Below are 19,400 nucleotides of genomic sequence, written 5' to 3' on the forward strand. Positions count from 1 at the left end.
AAGGTCGCACCCTCCTCCTCTGCCTTGTATGCAGTCTGGCTGGAAGACCAAACAAAAAAAAGGCGCGCCGCCATCTGTTCATGCTCTTTCAGTTTCATTCTGAAGGAACTGAACGAGAATCGCACCATAAATATTTAAAGCGCTCCTGTAGAGAACACAGCACTGTGTATCATTACATCCAAGGACCGTGTTTATATTTGTTATACAACCCTTTTTATGAAGCATAATGTCCATAAACTTTGTTTACTTGTGTGTGACTGAAGCTACTAGAGGGAAGTGCAGCGCGGTCAGTTAAATGGTCATGGGGAGTGTTGAGCAGCTGCTGTGGTGAGGAGCAGTGACAGGAAGCGCCCAGCAGGTGGCAGCAATTCTACCTGCTTGTATAAAGAACTAAAAGTATTTTCTCATAAATTATCTCCAGAGACCCCTTAATTGAGATATTAAACTGTCTCCTGATCTGCTCTGAGTTCAGCAGCAGAAATCATCTGTGTTACATCATGACCACCAGTACTTTGTTGCTGCTCTCCTGAAACAAAAGTGGGAGAAACAATCGGTCCATTTATCATTTGTCATCCCTGCAGCTCCTCCATAAATCCCTCCGTCTGTCCACAAAGACTCGTGTCATTTTCTTGTGGATATTCGCATGCTGCACTTGTGGCTGTTTAGTCATCTGAAATCCTCATGTGATCCACGAAACCGCAAACAGAAAGGAAGCAAAAATGTGCACTCAGCAGATATGGGTTTTATTTAGAGTTACTGATACTTAAGACAATAAAAAAAACCAAACATTTCATTAGTAGTCACTGTAACAGAGTAACGATCACAAGTTACCCCGTTTAAAATGTAATAGTCTATTTCAGTTATCAAAGAATGATTTGATAAACAAGTAACTGTAATTTAATCACATTTTTAGCGATTGAACATCATTATTTCCAAAAACTGAACACTTTTTCTAAGAAGCAAAGGTTTTGGTTATCAGAGCACGATGGAACACTTGGTTTCTTTTAGTATACTACAAAAATCAAAACCGTCAGACATGTTTGCTCTGCTGAACTCGTTTTTCTTTTTCTTTAAATAAATGATCCTCTTTTCAACATCAAAGAGACAAAATAGAACAATAACTAGTTTTATAGAAGTTTACTTCTACATTTAAAGAAGTCAGAATTCAACAGAGAAAAATTTGGTTAAGTTCTGGTTCAACCAGTTTTTTTGAATTAACCAATAAAACTTGTTGAGAAGAAACTGACAGTGTTGACTTTATAGGAAACCAGCAACAACAAAGACTTATTTGGTTCATTCATGTAAAACATCAAGTCAAAAACTCACAATGTATTCAGGATTTAACAGATCGCTAAAAACACAAACTGCTTTCCCCAGCAGTAATTAAAATATGAACATTGAATTTGCTCACACAGTTAACAGTGAGCTGCAAATTAGTGAGAGAAAACACAAACCAAAAGGCATAAGTTTAGAAGTTGGTGCAGGATGCAGGAATTAAAGTGTTTAAGGCTCAAAATCTTCTAGGTTGATGACCCTCCCCACCATTGACATGCGTCCCCCACCGATGTTGAAATGAAAGGAACCTTGTGAGCATGTGGCTCCAATTTACATTAATGATAAATTCATTCATGTTAAGTTACAAACTCCTGGACTTTAACAGCTCCTGTGGTTCAGCAGGTTTTCTACACATTCAGACTCTCTCCATTCTGATTGGCCGATGAGCTACCATCCATTTCTCACAACCACGCCGTGCAAACTGTGATGTTCGTGTTTGTTTGCAGTTTTGAATTAAAGCGGCAGTGTTATCAAAGACCGCAGCAGTGAAGAGCTCGGAGCTGGGGTTATTTATGTAACCAGTAAAATACAACAGGCGCAGCGTGTTTGACGAGGAGATCCAGGAGGAGGAGGAGCAATGAAATTGCAGCCTGCAGGTGTGAGGGGCATGTCAGGCTCTGAGAAGCGTGTGAGAGGTAAAGAACTGGAAGATCCTGGTTTGATATCTAATTATGTAACAACATGAATATCTGTAAATCAACGTATCGACCACTTTCTTCATGAGTCGTCCCTGCTGGTCATGGATGACTCTCATTACTAATTATAATCACTACTTCATGAGTATAGTTGTGTCTATAATATGACCGGTAAGCTGTGGCTGGCAAAAACTCAAACGGTCTTTACTAAGTGTACTGAATGTTTACAGAACTAAACAATAAAGAACAAACCGTATAGAAATAAATTGGGACTTGTAGTAAAAAGCAGTAAAGTAGTTATTGACCTCCACCAATCCAATAACGTTTCACTGCACGCTTGTCATGATATTAATGTCATTCCCGAGCTGAGCGAGTCAAAGGGCTTTCATTAATTTCACAGTCCTGATTTTTGACATAAGTACGTCTTAAAGAGACCCAAAGACAACTCGGATGTTTTTTGACAGAGCAAAAGTTTCATAGACGTTACTTGGTTCCCGTTACCATATCAACCGAGGATTCAACATGTCACCTCGTAAAAAGTTCTCAAAAACAACATAAAAACAGTCTAGCACGACAGATTCCCTTCTCGGGTCTCTTTAGTTCAAAGACTGATGATGACTTACGAGTCACGATAATCCGAAGACTTCTCATAAAAACCCACCTTTGATCCAGATGCATTTGCTAATTACAGGCACATTACCAATCTCCCAACATAATCTCAAACATAACACCCTTTTCTTTAAACTTTCAGTCTGGTTTCCGCTCTGCTCACAGCACAAAAACAGTCCTGGGTGGAGTCACAAACGACCTACGAATGGCAGCTCATTCTCCTCGATCTGTCTACAGCATTCGATGTGGATCGTTGGCATACTCCTCAGGCTACACTAAACCCCTGGACTCACTGACCGAACAGAGTACATTTCACTTGGAAGTGCAAGGTTCCTGCAACAAACAGTTTCCTGCAGGGTCCCCCAGGGGTCAGTTCTTGGCCCGATCCTCTTCATCATTTCCATCCTCCCCCCTCGGCCAAGTCATTAGCTGCTATGGAGTCTCATTTCACTGTTATGCTGATGACACACAACTGTACATGAAATCGGACACACACACCTCTACAGCCTCACCAACATCATCTCCGTCTTAATCTCTTCTTGTCAGGAGGAGATAAAGGTCTGGATGAAACAGAACTTCTTCGAGTATTACAGCTCTAAAACTGAGGCAGTTCTTGTTGGCAACTCACATCAAGTCCAGTCAAGCTCCATAACCAGTATAACTATCTCTGGTCATGACCGCCCACAACTCACCTTTGAAGCCCATATCAAAAACCTCTGCAGATTCTCTTTGTATCATCTAAGAAATATTGCAAAACTCTGTTTCACCACCGCTGATGCTGAAAACCCCCTTTGTCTCCTCAACACTCAATTACTGTACCGCACTGCTCGTCAGGATCCCTAACAAGAGTCTGCAGTATATTCAGCACAGTGCTGCAAGGTCTCTCTCCTCACCCACCAGTACATCTTTGGAAATGTTCCCCCCTCCTACCTGAAAGAACTACTAACCCCTCTCATAACAACATACACCAATCAGCCGTAACATTATGACCACTGCAGGTGAAGAGAATAACACTGAGTGGGTGGGACGTATCAGGCAGTAGGCGAACATTGTGTCGTCAGAGTTGATGTGTTAGAAGCAGCAAAAATGGGCAGCATGAGGATTTGAGCGACTTTGACAGGAGCCAGACTCTGACTGCTAGACGACTGGGTCAGAGCATCTCCAAACCCGTCTGCAGGAGTCAGTACCGATCAAAAGCGGTCCGATTAAGGAAAAGCTGGTGAAACAGCGACAGGCTCATGTGTCCAAGGCTCATTGATGCATGTGCAGAGTTTAAAATTTGCACCAGCCACCAGAGAAATGGCAGATTTCCTTCACTCACCAGCCAACAAACAATGGGAATCTGTTGAGTGGCGGGTACACTTTGAGCATTCACCAGCCATTGGCTGGTAGACAAAAAAGTAAATTTTGCACCCTGTGCATGTGGAGAGCGAAGGCTGGCCCGTGTGATCCGATCCAACAGACGGTCAAAGTGATGCCGGTTCTGGTAGAAAGGTGTCAGACCACACAGTGGAGTCCAGGCCTCGATGGCTCGGGGCTGTTTTGATGGAAAAGCTGGTGGTCATAATGTTATGGCTGATCGGTGTTAATAATACCTTATATGTCTTTGTAATTATTAAAAAGGGAATTATAATAATAATAATTCTAGGATAAAAGTTTAATATTAGCATTAGTGTGGTAAAACACACACGTCAAACACGTTCTGCTCACATATGTACGCATGGTCAAGACCCGTAAGGAGTCAGTTTGATACGCACTGTGGCGCCCCAGAGCGTCATGTCTGAGTAAGGAGGTGGACGGGCGGGCCCGAGTACTGAGGACCAGGCCAACACACACAGAGAATAGGGGTATCATTTCTGTTCCCTACAGATCCATTTTTCAAAAAAGGACCCTGTAAGTTACGGAAAGGGTGTTTTAACCGTGGACCTTTGTTTATTTTTGAAGGTACGGCATCATTGCTGACAGCAAAGGGTACATAACTGTCCTTTTAATAAACTTAATGTACAGGCAAATGATGCAGACCCAGTGGATAACACACATGCCTCTGGTGTGTGAGACCCGGGTTCAATTCCCACTGTGACACGTCCACCATTGTGCCCCTGACACTTAACCCCTAGTTGCTCCAGAGGCGTGCGACCTCTGAAATATATAACAATTGTAAGTCGCTTTTTTTGTCACTAAGGGTGCAAAAATGTTCTTTTAGAGGTACAGACAAGAACAACACCGTTCAAAGGTACACTCCTCGTACCCTGCTCGGGTACAACATTCGTACCCTTGATTTCTCTGTGTGTAACAGTAAGGAGAAAACATATTCTTGTGAACTTCATCGTCCTGGGGCCATCTTTCGGAGCTGTCAACACACCTTTCATAAGCTCTCATTAAGCCGGCTGGCTCATTAACAGGCACACAAGTCAAAACTTACTCTTACACACATAGTGATAAAACATGTAGTCCTCGGGTGTTTCAACATAAGACATCCTTTCCCAGGCAGCCCAGCCCAGGCTGAACCAGCCCGTGGTGTCCAGGGGCTGACCCTTTTGCTGTTTCAGCAGTGTCAGTAATTGATGCCAAATTAATTGCGAAGCCACACCCCGAACACACAGCTGGCTAAACACAGCGCAGTATAGGTTTCGCTCTATCTGAGGTCCGACACGTTCATGGATGCGCTCCATTGACTCTAATGCAAAAAGAGTCGTTTTCTAGCTTTTCTTGGCTGTATTTTTCTAACATATGGTCAAACGCTGTTCCTGGGGCACTTGTAATAGTTACAGCAGCTACCCAGAGAGGTTGAAAGGAGATTTATTCTCTTTCCAAAACCTAAAATAAATCCAGAAAAATAACCCTAACCCCACCCCTCACCCTACTGTTCTGCTTTTTAATGATTGTAATAATGAACAGAGGCCTACCCAGCTTTACAGGAATAGTGAAGCTGGGTCGGCCTTAATATTGTTGTCTTTTGTCTTAATCGTCGGGGGATGTGGTGGTTCACTTGTAGGCCTACTGTGTGATTTATCTTCTATCTTTAATTTTTTTCACGTCCGTTTGAGTCAGTTTGACAGCCTGAATACAACCTTCAAATCTATAATGCAACTGCAAAACTGTTTACAACAAATTTGACAAAACTGCAGTAATGGACAGCGGCAGCGCCGACAGTTTGTCGGACTTAGCAACAGTAACTAAGGGGTAAGCAAAGGGTCAATTGCCCAAACCGATCATGCTGTCTTTCGTCTGCCCCTCACCTGAGAGCAACCCAGCTCAAACTCCCACCAGCTCTCAGGGTTTTGGAGTAACACAAGCCTCCCCACCACGACAAGGTAACAGCACAAGGAGAGGAACTCGACCTCTTTAAATCCCAGTGGTTGAGATGCACCACCATCACCAGCACGATGTGTGATTTGCCTCTGTATGATTCTAACCTGAAACTTCAAACCAAGTCCTTTAAAGGCAAAGTGAGGAAATACCCTCACTTTCCAAAAGTGCCCTCACTCCGGAGGTCTGAAGCTGAGCTTGTTCCTCACAGAGACAGATCTACACCATGGATATACTCTCTCTCTCAAAGCCGGCCCCTGCAGACATCCCTCACGCCTGCAGGCTGCAGCTTCATTACTCCTCGGACCGTTAGTCACCTCCACATTAAACACAATCGCTGCTTGATAAATGAATTTTCAGCCGTTAACGGAATTTTAAATTCCCATAGAAGTTCAACTTCACTGTACCTGTTGTATGTTATTTGTTACATAAATAACCCCAGCTCCTAGCTATTCAGCTAAACCTCACTGCTGCTGTCTTTGATAACACTGGCCCTTTAATTGGTTGTGAGAAATGACTGGACATTTGCCAGCCAATCAGAATGGAGAATTCTGAGTGGCTGCGGTGAGGCCACAGTGGAAAAGCAGGTATTCATAGCTTAGTGTAGGATATTGGAAAAATCTGAGACTGCACTATTTTTCTTTTCTGCGATATGAAAAAACAAAGGAGTTTTTACCAGATGACTTCAGTTGCTCTATTTGAAATTATTTAGGCATGTTAGAATTATTGCATTGATTTTGTTGGAAAATAAATTAGCTAAAATATTTATTTTTGGTCTGAAGACTTTTTTGAGTGTAAACTACCCTCTCGAGCTTTAATGCAGCAACCATATTTTATTTAAAAGAGTAGCTTTCCACCAGTATAATACAAAAGTTGCTTTTCTTTTCAAACCCAAAGCCACTGTTTCAGTGTTTTTTATCTGTTCTTCAGTTATTTTCAAGAACCCTGCGAACCCTCCTAAAAGTCGGATAGCGTTGACGATGCTGAACAATATATTATGCAGCCCTAGCTTGGGGCAAATAAAGTGGTGTACCGTAAGGATCCTTTAACGTTCTTGTACATCATAACACCACCCACAAATCAAATGACAGCCATCAGCACCAGCCCCACTACCAGCCCGACATGTCCAACCAGGTGTCCTCCAATAGGTTCAACTGCACCACCTGTAGAGCAGAAACAGTGTGAAGCATCAGCGGTCAGGTAGGTCAGAAACAGTCTGCAGAAAATGATTAGTCTTTCAGTTCATTCTCCATTACTTGATTAGTTGTTTGGTCTGTATTAGGGATGTCACCGGTACCAAGTCGATAGAAAAATTCTGGAAACATGCCGGTACTCGTTCTTCTAGGTATCCAAGTTTGAGACAGCTGGCATTGCTGTGTAGCAAAGCCAGCTATGTAAAATATGGCGTTTGCAATTGCTAAAGGCTAACGTGTTTAGGCTGCCGTAATGTAACCATAGCTTGTAGTAGCAGGCAGTCGTCTGTCATAGTTTCGTTAGCGTTTTAAAGTTTTTCTCAATCGCTTTGGCACAATCGTCAACATGACTATCAAACTGTCAAACAATGTGACTAATTATATGAACATTAGGTCAGTTGTTCACATGACTACAGTCATTTATACTTGCTTTGGCACAAAATGCACTAAGTGATCAAAATACTTACTGCATTTGTTTGCTATTGAGTCATATTTTCCCAAAATAGCTACTATGTACACGTTCGCTAAAATAAACAAGTAAATCCCTACATGCTAAACTGAGCAAACAACAATCACACATATATTAAATACATAATAGTTCTGTGTTTTGTTATTGTTGTAGAAGTTGTCAATTCAATTTCCTCACAATTTAGAGCAACCATATGCAACTGCTGACCAATTTAGCAGACAGGTAAAATTACCAATAGGTTCTCAAACACATTTATACTGCAAGGGTAAGACTCAACGTTACAGCTGTGGAATGGGTCAGAGTCTGCCCGCAACAATAAATATGCAATCACTTTCACTTGTCTGCGGTTCTTGCATAAATTACACAATTTACTTAACCTACAGAACTTTAATAAAAACAGTCTCCTGGTTGAAAGTCTAGTTTCTGGTCCACTCCTCCACCCAAACTACCGCCTTATTTGGACCTTTGTGTTAAATATACTACAACAACCCCACAGACTCTCGTGTTTCAGTTTTTATTCTATAGTGTTTACATGACCAACGTTAATGAATTAGGACTTCTGGAAGGTCACAGGTCGTAGTGCAGAGCAGCAGCATCGTGAGTGAGTATGAGTGAAAAGGGGAGATGGGATGATACAACAGTTTGAGACACGGTGGGTCTCAGTTTAGCATTGTAGAAAAAGCAGGAACGAATTAAACATTTCCTGCTGGTCCAGGGTCAGCACCTAAATTAAAGAGTGTAGGGAAGGGGGCACAAGGCTAACTGGGGTAGAATTAAAACATCTGCTTTGTCAGCATGAAGCTTTAGGAAACAGCACACTGAACCGAACACTCACGTGATTGTATAACGGTCACTTTGACGATGCTGATGGGCTCGGACTTAATAACATGTCTCGTCGTGCGTTTCGTGGCTTCCTGTTTAACTCGACACTCGTATGTTCCAGAGTCGTTGAGCATCACATTCTTCAGCACTAATGACAGGTTGCCATCTTTCACCTTGCTGTCCGCCAGCTCCACCCGGTCCTTATAAGAGGGATGCTGAAAGGTGTTATCAGCCTGCCCGTCCCTGTAGAAGAAGACGTACTGTGTCGTCATGTCAGGCCTGCTCCACTCTGCAGCTCTGATAGGGGATTGCCCTGGTGCTCGACACGGTAAAGTCACGTCGTCTCTAGGGCGAGCAATTATGCTCACCTCTGAAAGAGGGAAAAGAAAACAGACAGCAGAAGGGTTGAAAGGAGCCATGACTCGAGGAGCTGGTTTTAAACACAACTTCTTATTAAACAGGGTTTAAACACTTAGCTGTAGACTGTTTTCAATGAATGAGAATCACATGATGTATTCATTATTCACTATTACTGTTCACCAATTCTTTAACAATGTAAATATTGTACATCCACACTCCTTTTTTACTTTGCCTAGAGGTTGCTTATAGGGCTCAAGCTGTGGTAGTAATCAAGCGCACCTCGAGCTGTGAATCCAGACAGTTGTGACAGAGTGGTAACGTAGCTGGGAGAGTTTTGCACTATCAACATCTACAAGCTGAAGCGCAGACTTGCTCTGTTTGGGACTGTGAGCTGCACTTTATCAAAGCTGCTGATGTTAACGTGTGTGTGGATTTGTGGTGAGATTTCTGCCTGATCAGTTTTTTCAGTTGGTTTTGGTTCCTCATGCAGCATACATTGCCAAACTGTGTCGGTCAAACCTGCGTCTACTGAGTCTAATAACACATTGATGAGTCCTAACGATCATAAACTACAGAAATCTTAGGACAAAACAAGACATTTGAGGATAGACCAACATTTTTCACCATTTTCTGACATTTTATAGACCAAACTACAGATTGAGTAATCGAGAAATTAATCTACAGGTGAATCCACACTGAAAACGACACAGCTGAAAGAATAAGGCTAAGATTGTCATGTACACGCCACAAGACTACATCTGAGCAAAACATTCATATTAAACCCCGTTAACTTAGGCCTTCACACTGTCAAGAGATTTTCTGTCTTCCTGCCTGTGTCAGCTGCAGCTGGTTTGTCTAATATTACAGTTTGCTCTTTGTTTGTAAAATATGACCCTCTGCTGCCAGTAGACTTGTCCATATCTGTGATTGATCATCCGCTGCTATCACTGCCTCTTTTATGTGAACGCGCTCACGGCTGGATCGGGAAACCCTGGATAGACTTACTGAGTTGATAACCGTGTCGTGTAAGACTTAGGCTTGATAAAAAGGCTTGAATTTTTACCAACATGTTTATTTTCAACAAAAACAGACACCAGTTAGAGGACAAAAGTTTCAGGGTCAGAGATTGATGCAGAATAGAGTCCCAGTCTGTTAACAGCTTCTTCTGGACCTCCTATCACAGCTGTTTCTGAGCGTTACATCATCTCTTGGCTCTCTTTCCTGCTGCAACTGGATCTGTGGAAAGTCCCACATATTTGGGTGTCTCTCTTCTGTCATCATTTTCTGGATTATCACTTTTGTTTCACTGCCATGGTTTTATTCTTGGCCTGGCTGCACTGTGTCCTCGGCTTGCTAACTGCTGATCATAATATCTCAACCACAACCTGACTTTGTGAAATGAGCTGGTGTCTTTTGTGCTGTGTGCTAGAGACAGGACATCCTTAGGCTAGGCAAGGCAAGTTTATTTGTATAGCACATTTCAACAAGGCAATTCAAAGTGCTTTACATACAACAAAAGCAACAGGGAAATATAAAAAAAGTTTAAAACCAACATAGGGAAATTGAAAAAAATACACATAAAAGTTACAGTGCAGTGTACAATCAGGGTTAAAAGAGTTAAATGGAAAATAAAAACAGGCCGAGGGGTTGAGCAAATAATTGAGTTACAATTATTTTGAAAAGAGAATAAACAGACAAGTACACTTCCTTCACTCTGTTCAATCTCACTCTCATTATCTTTTTCACTCAACTACCTACTCATTTCTCACCGTGTAAATATTTAATTAAAAGCAATGGTAAAAAGAAAAAGTCTTCAGTCTTAATTTAAAAGAACTGACTGTTTCAGCAGACCTGCAGTTATCTGGGAGTTTGTTCCAGATATACGGAGCATAATAACTGAACGCTGCTTCTCCTTGTTTAGTTTTGACTCTGGGGACAGAAAGAAGACCTGCCCCAGACGACCTGAGAGGTCTGGATGCTTCATAACGAAACAGAAGATCGGAAATGTATTTTGTCCCTAAACCATTTAGTGCTTTATAAACTAACAGCAGGATTTTGAAATCAATTCTTTGACATACAGGAAGCCAATGTAAAGACCTCAGAACTGGAGTGATGTGATCCACCTTTTTGGTCTTAGTGAGGACTCGAGCAGCAGCGCTCTGAATCAGCTGCAGCTGTCTGATGGATTTCTTAGGGAGCCCTGTAAGGACACTGTTACAGTAGTCAAGCCGACTGAAGATAAATGCATGAATAAGCTTTTCCAGGTCCTGCTGAGACATAAGTCCTTTAATCCTTGATATATTCTTAAGGTGATAGTAGGCTGACTTTGTAATTGTCTTAATGTGGCTCCTCAAATTAAGGTCTGAGTCCATGACTACACCAAGATTTCTGGCTTGATTTGTGGTTCTTAACATTACAGATTGAAGTCGAGCACTGACTTTCAATCGTTCCTCCCTGGCTCCAAAAACAATAACTTCAGTTTTATCTTTGTTTAATTGAAGAAAATTCTGTCACATCCAGCCATTGACCTGCTTAGTATAGTTACTCAGCACCCGTATGGGATCATAGTCCCCTGGTGAAATGGTTAAATCTGTGTGTCATCTGCATAATTATGGTAACATATTTTGTTGTATTTCATAATCTGAGCCAGTGGAAGCATGTAAATGTTAAACAAAAGAGGCCCCAGAATGGAGCCTTGGGGAACTCCACGTCATTTTTGTCAGCTCAGATGTGTGATTACCTATAGACACAAAGTAGTCCCTGTCCTTTAAGTAGGATTCAAACCATTTTAGTACTGTGCCAGAAAGTCCAACCCAGTTTTCAAGTCTGTCTAGTAATATGTTGTGGTCGACCATGTCGAATGCAGCACTGAGATCCAATAATACTAAGACTGAAATTCTGCCACTGTCAGTGTTTAAATGGATGTCATTGAAGACCTTAACAAGAGCCGTCTCAGTGCCGTGGTGTGGTAGAAAACCTGACTGGAAGACATCAAAACAGTTATTTAGTGCCAAGAAAGCACTAAGCTGTTGAAAAACAGATTTTCAATGATTTTACTTAAAAATGAGAGATTTGATATGGACCTATAATTGCTCATTAGTGAACTTGTCTAGAGTGGCTTAATGACTGCAGTTTTCAGGGCCTGTGGGAAAAAACCCGAGAGGAGAGACATGTTGACAATTTGTAGTAAATCTGAGGCCATGCATTTAGAAACATTTTTGAAAAAACCTGTTGGCAGAATATCAAGGCAGCATGAGGAGGATTTCAGATGTTATATTATGTCCTCCAGGTTTTTATGGTTAATAGAATCAAATTGTCTCATGCTATATAAATTGTTTTTAAGTGGACACAGGGACAAGACATATCCTGTTACTGACATGGAGGCACTGATTGCTTGTCTAATTGTTTGAATTTTGAAGGAGGAGGCAAATTCATTGCAGGCCCTGGTGGATAGAAGGTCAGAGGCTACAGACACAGGAGGGTTGTTTAGCCTGTCGACAGTAGCAAACAGGGCACGTGCATTATTAATGTTTTTGGTGATGATGTCAGAGAAGAAGGACCGCCTTGGATTTCTCAGCTCTAAATTATAAATGTGAAGTCTCTATAGATGTCATAATGAACCTGGAGATTTGTTTTCCGCCACCTGCGTTCAGCTTTTCAACACTCTCTTTTTTGAGTTCTAACCAGCGTGGCATTTCTCCATCTCTTACCAGAGACCACCTTCACGTTGGCTGGTGCAATGGCATCACTATCATTTGTAATTTTAGAACTGAAAGTTTTGTGATCACCTCTGTTTTAACATTTGTGTGCACGCAGATAGCACTTTCAAAGAAAACACAGGAATGATCAGAGAGCAACATCAGTCACCACAACCTTGGAAATGTAAATGTAAATGCTCCGTACTTGTATAGCGCCTTTCTAGTCTTTTCGACCACTCAAAGCGCTTTTACAATGCATCTGCATTCACCAGTCACACACATTCATACACTGAGCCTAAGTGCTCAAACAGAAACTAAGATTCAGACTCACTCGGGGTTCAGTATCTTGCCCAAGGACACTTCGACACGCAACCAGGGGGAGCCAGGATTGAACCGCCGACCTTCCGATTAACGGCCAACCCGCTCTACCTCCTGAGCCACAGCCGCCCCAAACGTCCAGACCCTTGGAGATGACCAAGTCCAAAGTGTGACCCTTATTGTGCGTGGGCCTCGTCACATGTTGAGTCAGTCCATAATTATAAAAACAGTTCTTTAGTCCCTCTGTCCTGGGGGTTGTCAACATGGATGGGAGTGGTGATGGCAGATAAGATGCTTGCCTTTGGTGTGGGAGACCCGGGTTCAATTCCCTGCTGTGAGACATCCACCATTGTGTCCCTGAGCAAGACACTTAACCCCTAGTTGCTCCAGAGTTGTGCGACCTCTGACATGTATAGCAAGTCGCTTTGGATAAAAGCTAAATGTAAATATAATAAAATCACCAACAATAACGTCAAAGTCAACACAGATTATAGACAGCAGGTCACCAAAATCAAAAAAGCTTGCACAGTATTTAAGGGGCCTGTAGACATTTAGAAACATATCTCGAGAAGAGGAATTCAAATTCAAAAGAAGCAAAATTCCCATTAGACATCTTTGGGCTGAGGTGGCTCTCCTTCAAGGTTTCTGGCATGTTGTGTTATGTCTTCTTCTTGTTTAGATTCCTGTTGTCTCTTGTCCTTGGCAGAGGGAACAGATGAGTGACACAGAAAGTAAAACAGGTTGGAGGTTGAACAATTTTACTCCTGACTTGTTAAGGCGAAGTCCAGGGTTGGGTTTAGTTAAGTCAGATAATGGAAAGAGATCCTGGTATGTTGACCTTGCTTTGTGGGATGTAACAATAAACACATTGCATTTAGCTGATGCTTTTATCCAAAGCAACTTACTATTGTCAGAGGTCGCACGCCTCTGGAGCAACTAGGTATTAAGTGTCTTGCTTAAGGACACATTGGTGGATGGGTCACATTGGGGGATTGAACCAGGGTCTCTCACAACAAAGGCATGTGTTTTAACCAGTGCTCCATCACCACCCACATTTTCTAAAATAAATAAATAGCCCAGATATAATCTGAACTACAGGGAACAGAAAGAGCAGTAGAATATTTCAGTCTTCAGTGGGAAAACTAAATTAAAGAACAACTTTAGGTAACAAAATAATGAGCAGCTAGCACATACAAGAGGATCTTAACTGATGACACTTAACTAAATATAATTAGTTGGATATTCAGTAGTAGTAGTTTTACTTAAAAAAACTTGATGCTAAAGCAAAATATGAGAGTAAACTACTCTCCTCAGCCATTTTAGTGGAAAACCAGATAACGATCAGTGATACAGGCAGCGTGAACATGTTGTAGCCTGCAGCCAACACCAGCCTCTTTACTGATGCAGAAATCTGATTTGATAGATTTAGAGGAAATCTACTAGAGACGATACTCAGAAAACCATCATAATCATAATCATGATTATTGAGGTCAGTATTGAGACCACAACAGTTTAACACTTCATCACGTCATGCATTTATCTAACTTTATTTATTATGCGTTACCCCTAAACCCTTAATAGCTCATGAAATTAACACACAGTACTTATCAATAGCATCTTAGAGCAGAAGAGGACAACAGCAGCTGAGTTAGCTGTGTGTCTGGGTGTGTGTAATTTTTAAGCTCCGAATAACTTGTTAAACCAAATAACTGGTGTAGGCTTCAGACAATAATGGTGACTGTCTGGGTTTTACCGTTGCTGCTGGAACGAGTTTAAGTTCATGCACGCACATATTTATTTATTTCCTGACATGTTTATTTGCCTCACCCATGTGATTAATCTAATTGATATGAGAGATTAGTGCACACATCCTGTCTTCTACCAACTGCTGATCTACCAGTAGAGCTATTGCTGGTTGTGCGCTTGTTTGCAGTGTGAGCCAGTCAAGTGAAATAATCATTTTGTACATTTACTTTGTGCTTTCAAGTCTTCTACTCTGTAATTTGGCTTTGCAGCGCTCAAATGTATTTACTGTTGTGCAGATCCTGTTTTGTAGTGTTTATTCTGTTGGAGTTTTTTTGCATGGTTTGTTTTATCGTGTTGCTTTGGACCTTTATTTTATTGTATTTCACTCAACATTGTTCAGTCACAGACAGACAAGAGCTGCTCAGCTGGTAAGCAGGACAGAGAGACAGAGAGATTCACTGTAGCTGCATTACTGCGATCTGCTGACATCAGACTCTGAGAGGAGAGAATAAGACAGCTGACTGCTGTTCCTGCACTTCACTCTCATTGTCTTAGTTTTTAAAGCGACAGTAATGTTTCCATATGGCACGTGTGGAAAATAGTTCAGGTGAGCTAGAGGTGGCCTAGTTGTGTCACACTTGTGACGAGGGCTGGAGCCGGTGTTACTGATTTCTCAGTTCGTGTCTATATTGAGACCAAACCTTTCCATCACCTTAATCGCAGGTTTAACAGAAATCCATGGCAAGAGAAAAATCCAGCGACCTCTCAGCAGCTGTGGGATCATAACATCAGGTTGTGACTCGTCAGGGAAACTTTACGGAAACATTTCATAGTAAAAAGACTTTTCTGCCTTAATAGGCCGTAGGTTTTCCAAATCCACGTCCCTCACACATAAGTCTTTCAAGCTCCAGCCACACCTGCCGCCTGTGGGCCTTACACTTTGTTCTTCACCTGAGTTGCCAGTCTTGTGTTCAGTTAGTCTGCATAGTGATTCACTAGTTATCTCATTTATTTGCTTTCTCTTAAGAAAGTCGTTTGTAGTTATGATTTGAGTTTCATTTGAGAGAGTTTATAAATATCTTTAGTTTTGGTGCACAGACTCCTTTTCTTGTTGCTTTTAGTTTTAATGTGCTCTGCCTCTGCTTCATCTGGGCTTCAGTTGAAGCTAAACATGCCACAGCCTGCTGAGAGGCTTTAGGGACCCAGCTGTTTTCAAAACAAGAATAGCATCAATGTGAAACAGAGTGTGACTCCATTATGGTTTTATGTCCTTTATCTTGTTTTCATAATAGTTTGAAGCCAAAATCGTAACCAAAAGAAAAACTGGATTCAATTAGAACTGCAGAGCCAAAACTTTTACAGCGAGAAATCGAGCATGTTTTTTTCCCCCTGTAACCAGAAATTAGTGCAAACATCCTGGTTTCTACCCACTGCTGAATTTAGTGTTTCCCTTTATATATATGTATATATAAAGACATTTCATCTAAAGTATCATCTAAACTATTTCTCATGACCCCAGTACTATCACGTCTCGTGAGCTGAGTCTACACCCCTAATCTGGTCCTTATGTTCCCACCACGATTCACAGGACTGACAGAGATGAAGGAGTTAGAGTTAATAACATGTTGGATTCCTCCTGAATATTAACATTAATGTCCAAACACAACACAGTTCAAACTGGACCTCCACAAAGGATTAGTGCTTTATAGTATAAATATAGACCGAGAGAATGAAGGAGATGCTTCTTACTGAGTCTAATAAACGATCATAAACATCAGTTGTCATCATTCATGAACCAGATAAAGAACATTTTATAGTTAGTGGTACAGTTATAGTACAGCTCTTTGTCTCAGTAACGGACATGTGCTTCTCTGTCTCTTGCTGTTGATGTGAACCATCTCTAACCACAAAGGGGGTTTCCGGCTCGTGCAGCTGGAATCTGAGCGGTAACTTCGATATAACGTCCTCACTGTAGCAAAGAGAACAAAGGGTGTGACCTGTCGGTGTTGTTGACTTTGAGCGTGATGCGGAGTGATTTTTTTTTTTTTTTTTTTTTTTTTTTAAGAAATGGAGTCGTGGCAGCTGCTCACTGTATATAAAAAGGTTCTCACAAGCATTACAACAATAACATCCAACTCACCACCGAATAGTTGATCTCCAGAGGAAGAAACCAGCAGCACCTGCAGCAGCAGAGTCCAGCAGGGCGGACAGGAGGCAGAAGATAACATGTTGGCCAGAATATTCCCGAAGTTTATGCTAAGCCAGGCCCGAGATGAACGAGAAGTCCCTGACTGCAGAGTGCAGAACGATGAACTGCTGGTGAGGCGGCGCCTCCACGGCCGATTGAGTAATACGCATGCGCATCCTTAGTCTACATCTTGTTAAGATAATATTATTAGTAGTAGTAGTAAGTAATAACCCTGTTGTTATCCTTTTAGTGATGTTTGAAGACTAGCAGACCCATAAGAAAGTAATCTTGAAGAGTTCCCTAACCTCTTTCTGTTTTGTCTTTATTCATCCCTGTTCCTCCCTAATAATCAGTTCAGTATTAACTAATGCTTTAGTTAAATGTTTCATATACAATTTCCTACTAAAATATCCATTGATACGCTCGTGTGCATCACCAGCCTCTCGGTTAAAGTGGGATGTCTGCTGTTTTCTCGTGTGACCCGAGCGCCACCAAGGGGACAAGAAAGGTATAACACGCAAGGGTTTAAAACTGGGCTGACACTGACAGAGTCGTTAAGTAGGCCTAACTATCACCATGTAATTGCATAAACGAAATTTTGCTGCCACGCTTACATCTATTATCTATTGAGTTAAAACCGGTAACCAGCAAGTATATTGAGGACATGTAATTAATTAATTACCTTTTTCCATAGTGTTTAGCCTCGTTTTAATTGACTTTAACCGAATGTTTAGAACTGAGTATTTTTCCAAATGTCGATATTGTGGAGAGAGAGATTAAAGGGAAATACGCGCAACGTATATTTCTTTATCCCAAAAAATTAACACCTTTGGGTGACTTCCCCTGAGACCCCCTCCCAAATTGACGTCACCACCAGGCTACCTAATGAAGTCAAATTAAAGGGGCCTTGTTGTCTTTTGTCTTTCTCTTCTCTTCTAAAAACTCTTGAAACTAAACGTATACGTTCTCTTAACTTCCTTTACTTTTTGAAATTCCGATTTTTGTTTCGTACTTAAATCTCCTTCAGACGAGCTGAGAAAGCTACGACCCTGAATTCCAATTTTCTTAGCGGGAGATTTGATTTTTGATTTTGTTTGGAGCTGCCTGTTTAACCTCAGCAACATTAATATATTATTCCCGAGGCCTCGCGAACCTACGGCGAATGTGTGAGTTTATTTGATTTTGTTGTTGCAACCTCATCCGACCGTTGTGAGCAACTTTGGACCAGAAACTCAGAAGCCTTCATTTAAAATGAAACCACGGCTCTGAGTGGCCCTATAGCGACACCAAACGAACTGAGATCAGAGCAAAAGCCTTGGCTGACAGCCCGTTGCTGCAAGCGCTTCCCACAAAGGACTCCGGACCTAATCCACCGGTTTCAACCCAACTCGAAAACGCCACTCGGGTCGGGCCAGAACCGACTCCACGAGCCAACCGGCAGTCGAGCCTCGCCACGGGACCTGCGGCAACTGTAGGGCAAAACAAATCTGCAGTTGGCTCCATCCACAGTTAATAAACCCCTTAGATTAGTCAAACTAAATCTGCAACCTAACTTCGGTCATTTGTTCCCTCATACTCGTAGAATTCTCTCCCTCTACAATATAAACTTAAATTCAATCGAGCCTTACACAGGCCACCCTGTTCATTACCTCCTGGTTGTCATATTGACTGTTGTCCCTGTAATATCACCACATTTACCCATTTTGTACCCTCTTTTGTTAGTTAATAAATTCACCTTGAGCACAGTGATGTTGTGTGTGTGTTATACATAGAACTCACCCTCAGATTTGAGACTGACTGATTGACTAGAGTTTACGATTTCAGAATAACTGAACCAGTAACATCTAATGAAATTACCAGAAATTCGTAATTCTCAGGCTATACTCAAGGACCTAAAGCTTGGGCGGACAAGCAAATCTTTAGGTGCTGCTCCTAATTTCGAGGCATAAATTAATATTCCCGGAAATATTAATTTTCATAACTGTATTAAAATTTTACGTAGCTTAGATCTGCTACATACTTTTATTATTCTTCTAGCAAAAATCAAGGCCAAATTTATTTCTGTCATTATTCAGAAGGCTAATTTGATGCCAGTTATAAAGTAAATCCTTCTGTGTTTAGGGAGTAAAGTAATCAAACTCCAAGGCAATGAAAGGGCGCCTCCTGCTGGGAATAAAATTCACACTGTCCCGGGGGACTAACTGTCTTTCAGAAGTTCCACTCACTACCAGGGACAAGTGGAGATCACAAAATCCCTGTCTGGGATGTTGAGTTGAGGGGTGTAAAGAATCAGGGAACATAGAAGCATCATCTTCAGAATATTCTGGAGTAAATAGCTCACAGAAAGTGTGTTTTGGGAAGGAACTTAAAGGAGCTCATGGCCTCAGCTGGCCTGATTTCCTCGTTCAAGAGCCTCTGGGCCCCTGATTGCAAACACTCTGTCCTCCTTAGTTTCCACTCGGGCCTCTGGAACAGATACCAGCCCTCTGCCTGAGGATCTTAAAGCAGCCGCTGGTGCTGCAGTACGAAAAGGTCAGATATCCAGCGGGGAGAGAGGCCGTGAAGAGTGAGCAGGAAAAGTTTAAATCTGAAACATACTGAGTGTAAAGAGGCTAAAAGGGATCAAGTTTCTTTGTTGTGGTTCTGCAGCCTGGCAGCTGAGTCAAAACATGTTTGGTTCAGGCAGGTAAACAAGTTGTTGCAGTAATCCAGGCCTGA

The 19,400-nt window shown here is 41.8% G+C and overlaps 3 protein-coding genes across 3 annotated transcripts in view; 1 reads left to right on the forward strand and 2 right to left on the reverse strand.

Annotated features, from left to right (window-relative positions):
- LOC119912663 (zinc finger protein 239-like) overlaps positions 1-19,400 on the forward strand; it is a 136,334-nt gene that overhangs the window by 63,834 nt on the left and 53,100 nt on the right. The window lies entirely within an intron of this gene.
- LOC119912601 (zinc finger protein 2-like) overlaps positions 1-19,400 on the reverse strand; it is a 746,717-nt gene that overhangs the window by 47,014 nt on the left and 680,303 nt on the right. The window lies entirely within an intron of this gene.
- LOC119912719 (CD276 antigen homolog) lies at positions 723-16,814 on the reverse strand. Its single transcript, XM_038732010.1, has 3 exons — positions 16,635-16,814; positions 8,386-8,742; positions 723-7,051 (listed from the first exon to the last, which is right to left on the reverse strand). Exons 1-3 carry the CDS (start codon positions 16,720-16,722, stop codon positions 6,969-6,971), a joined length of 528 nt encoding a protein of 175 aa, XP_038587938.1. The 5' UTR covers positions 16,723-16,814; the 3' UTR covers positions 723-6,968.

This window comes from Micropterus salmoides, unplaced genomic scaffold (genome assembly GCF_014851395.1).
Source record: "Micropterus salmoides isolate LMB-PRFRI ecotype aquatic unplaced genomic scaffold, ASM1485139v1 Ms_hic_scaffold_2, whole genome shotgun sequence".
Taxonomy (NCBI): domain Eukaryota; kingdom Metazoa; phylum Chordata; class Actinopteri; order Centrarchiformes; family Centrarchidae; genus Micropterus; species Micropterus salmoides.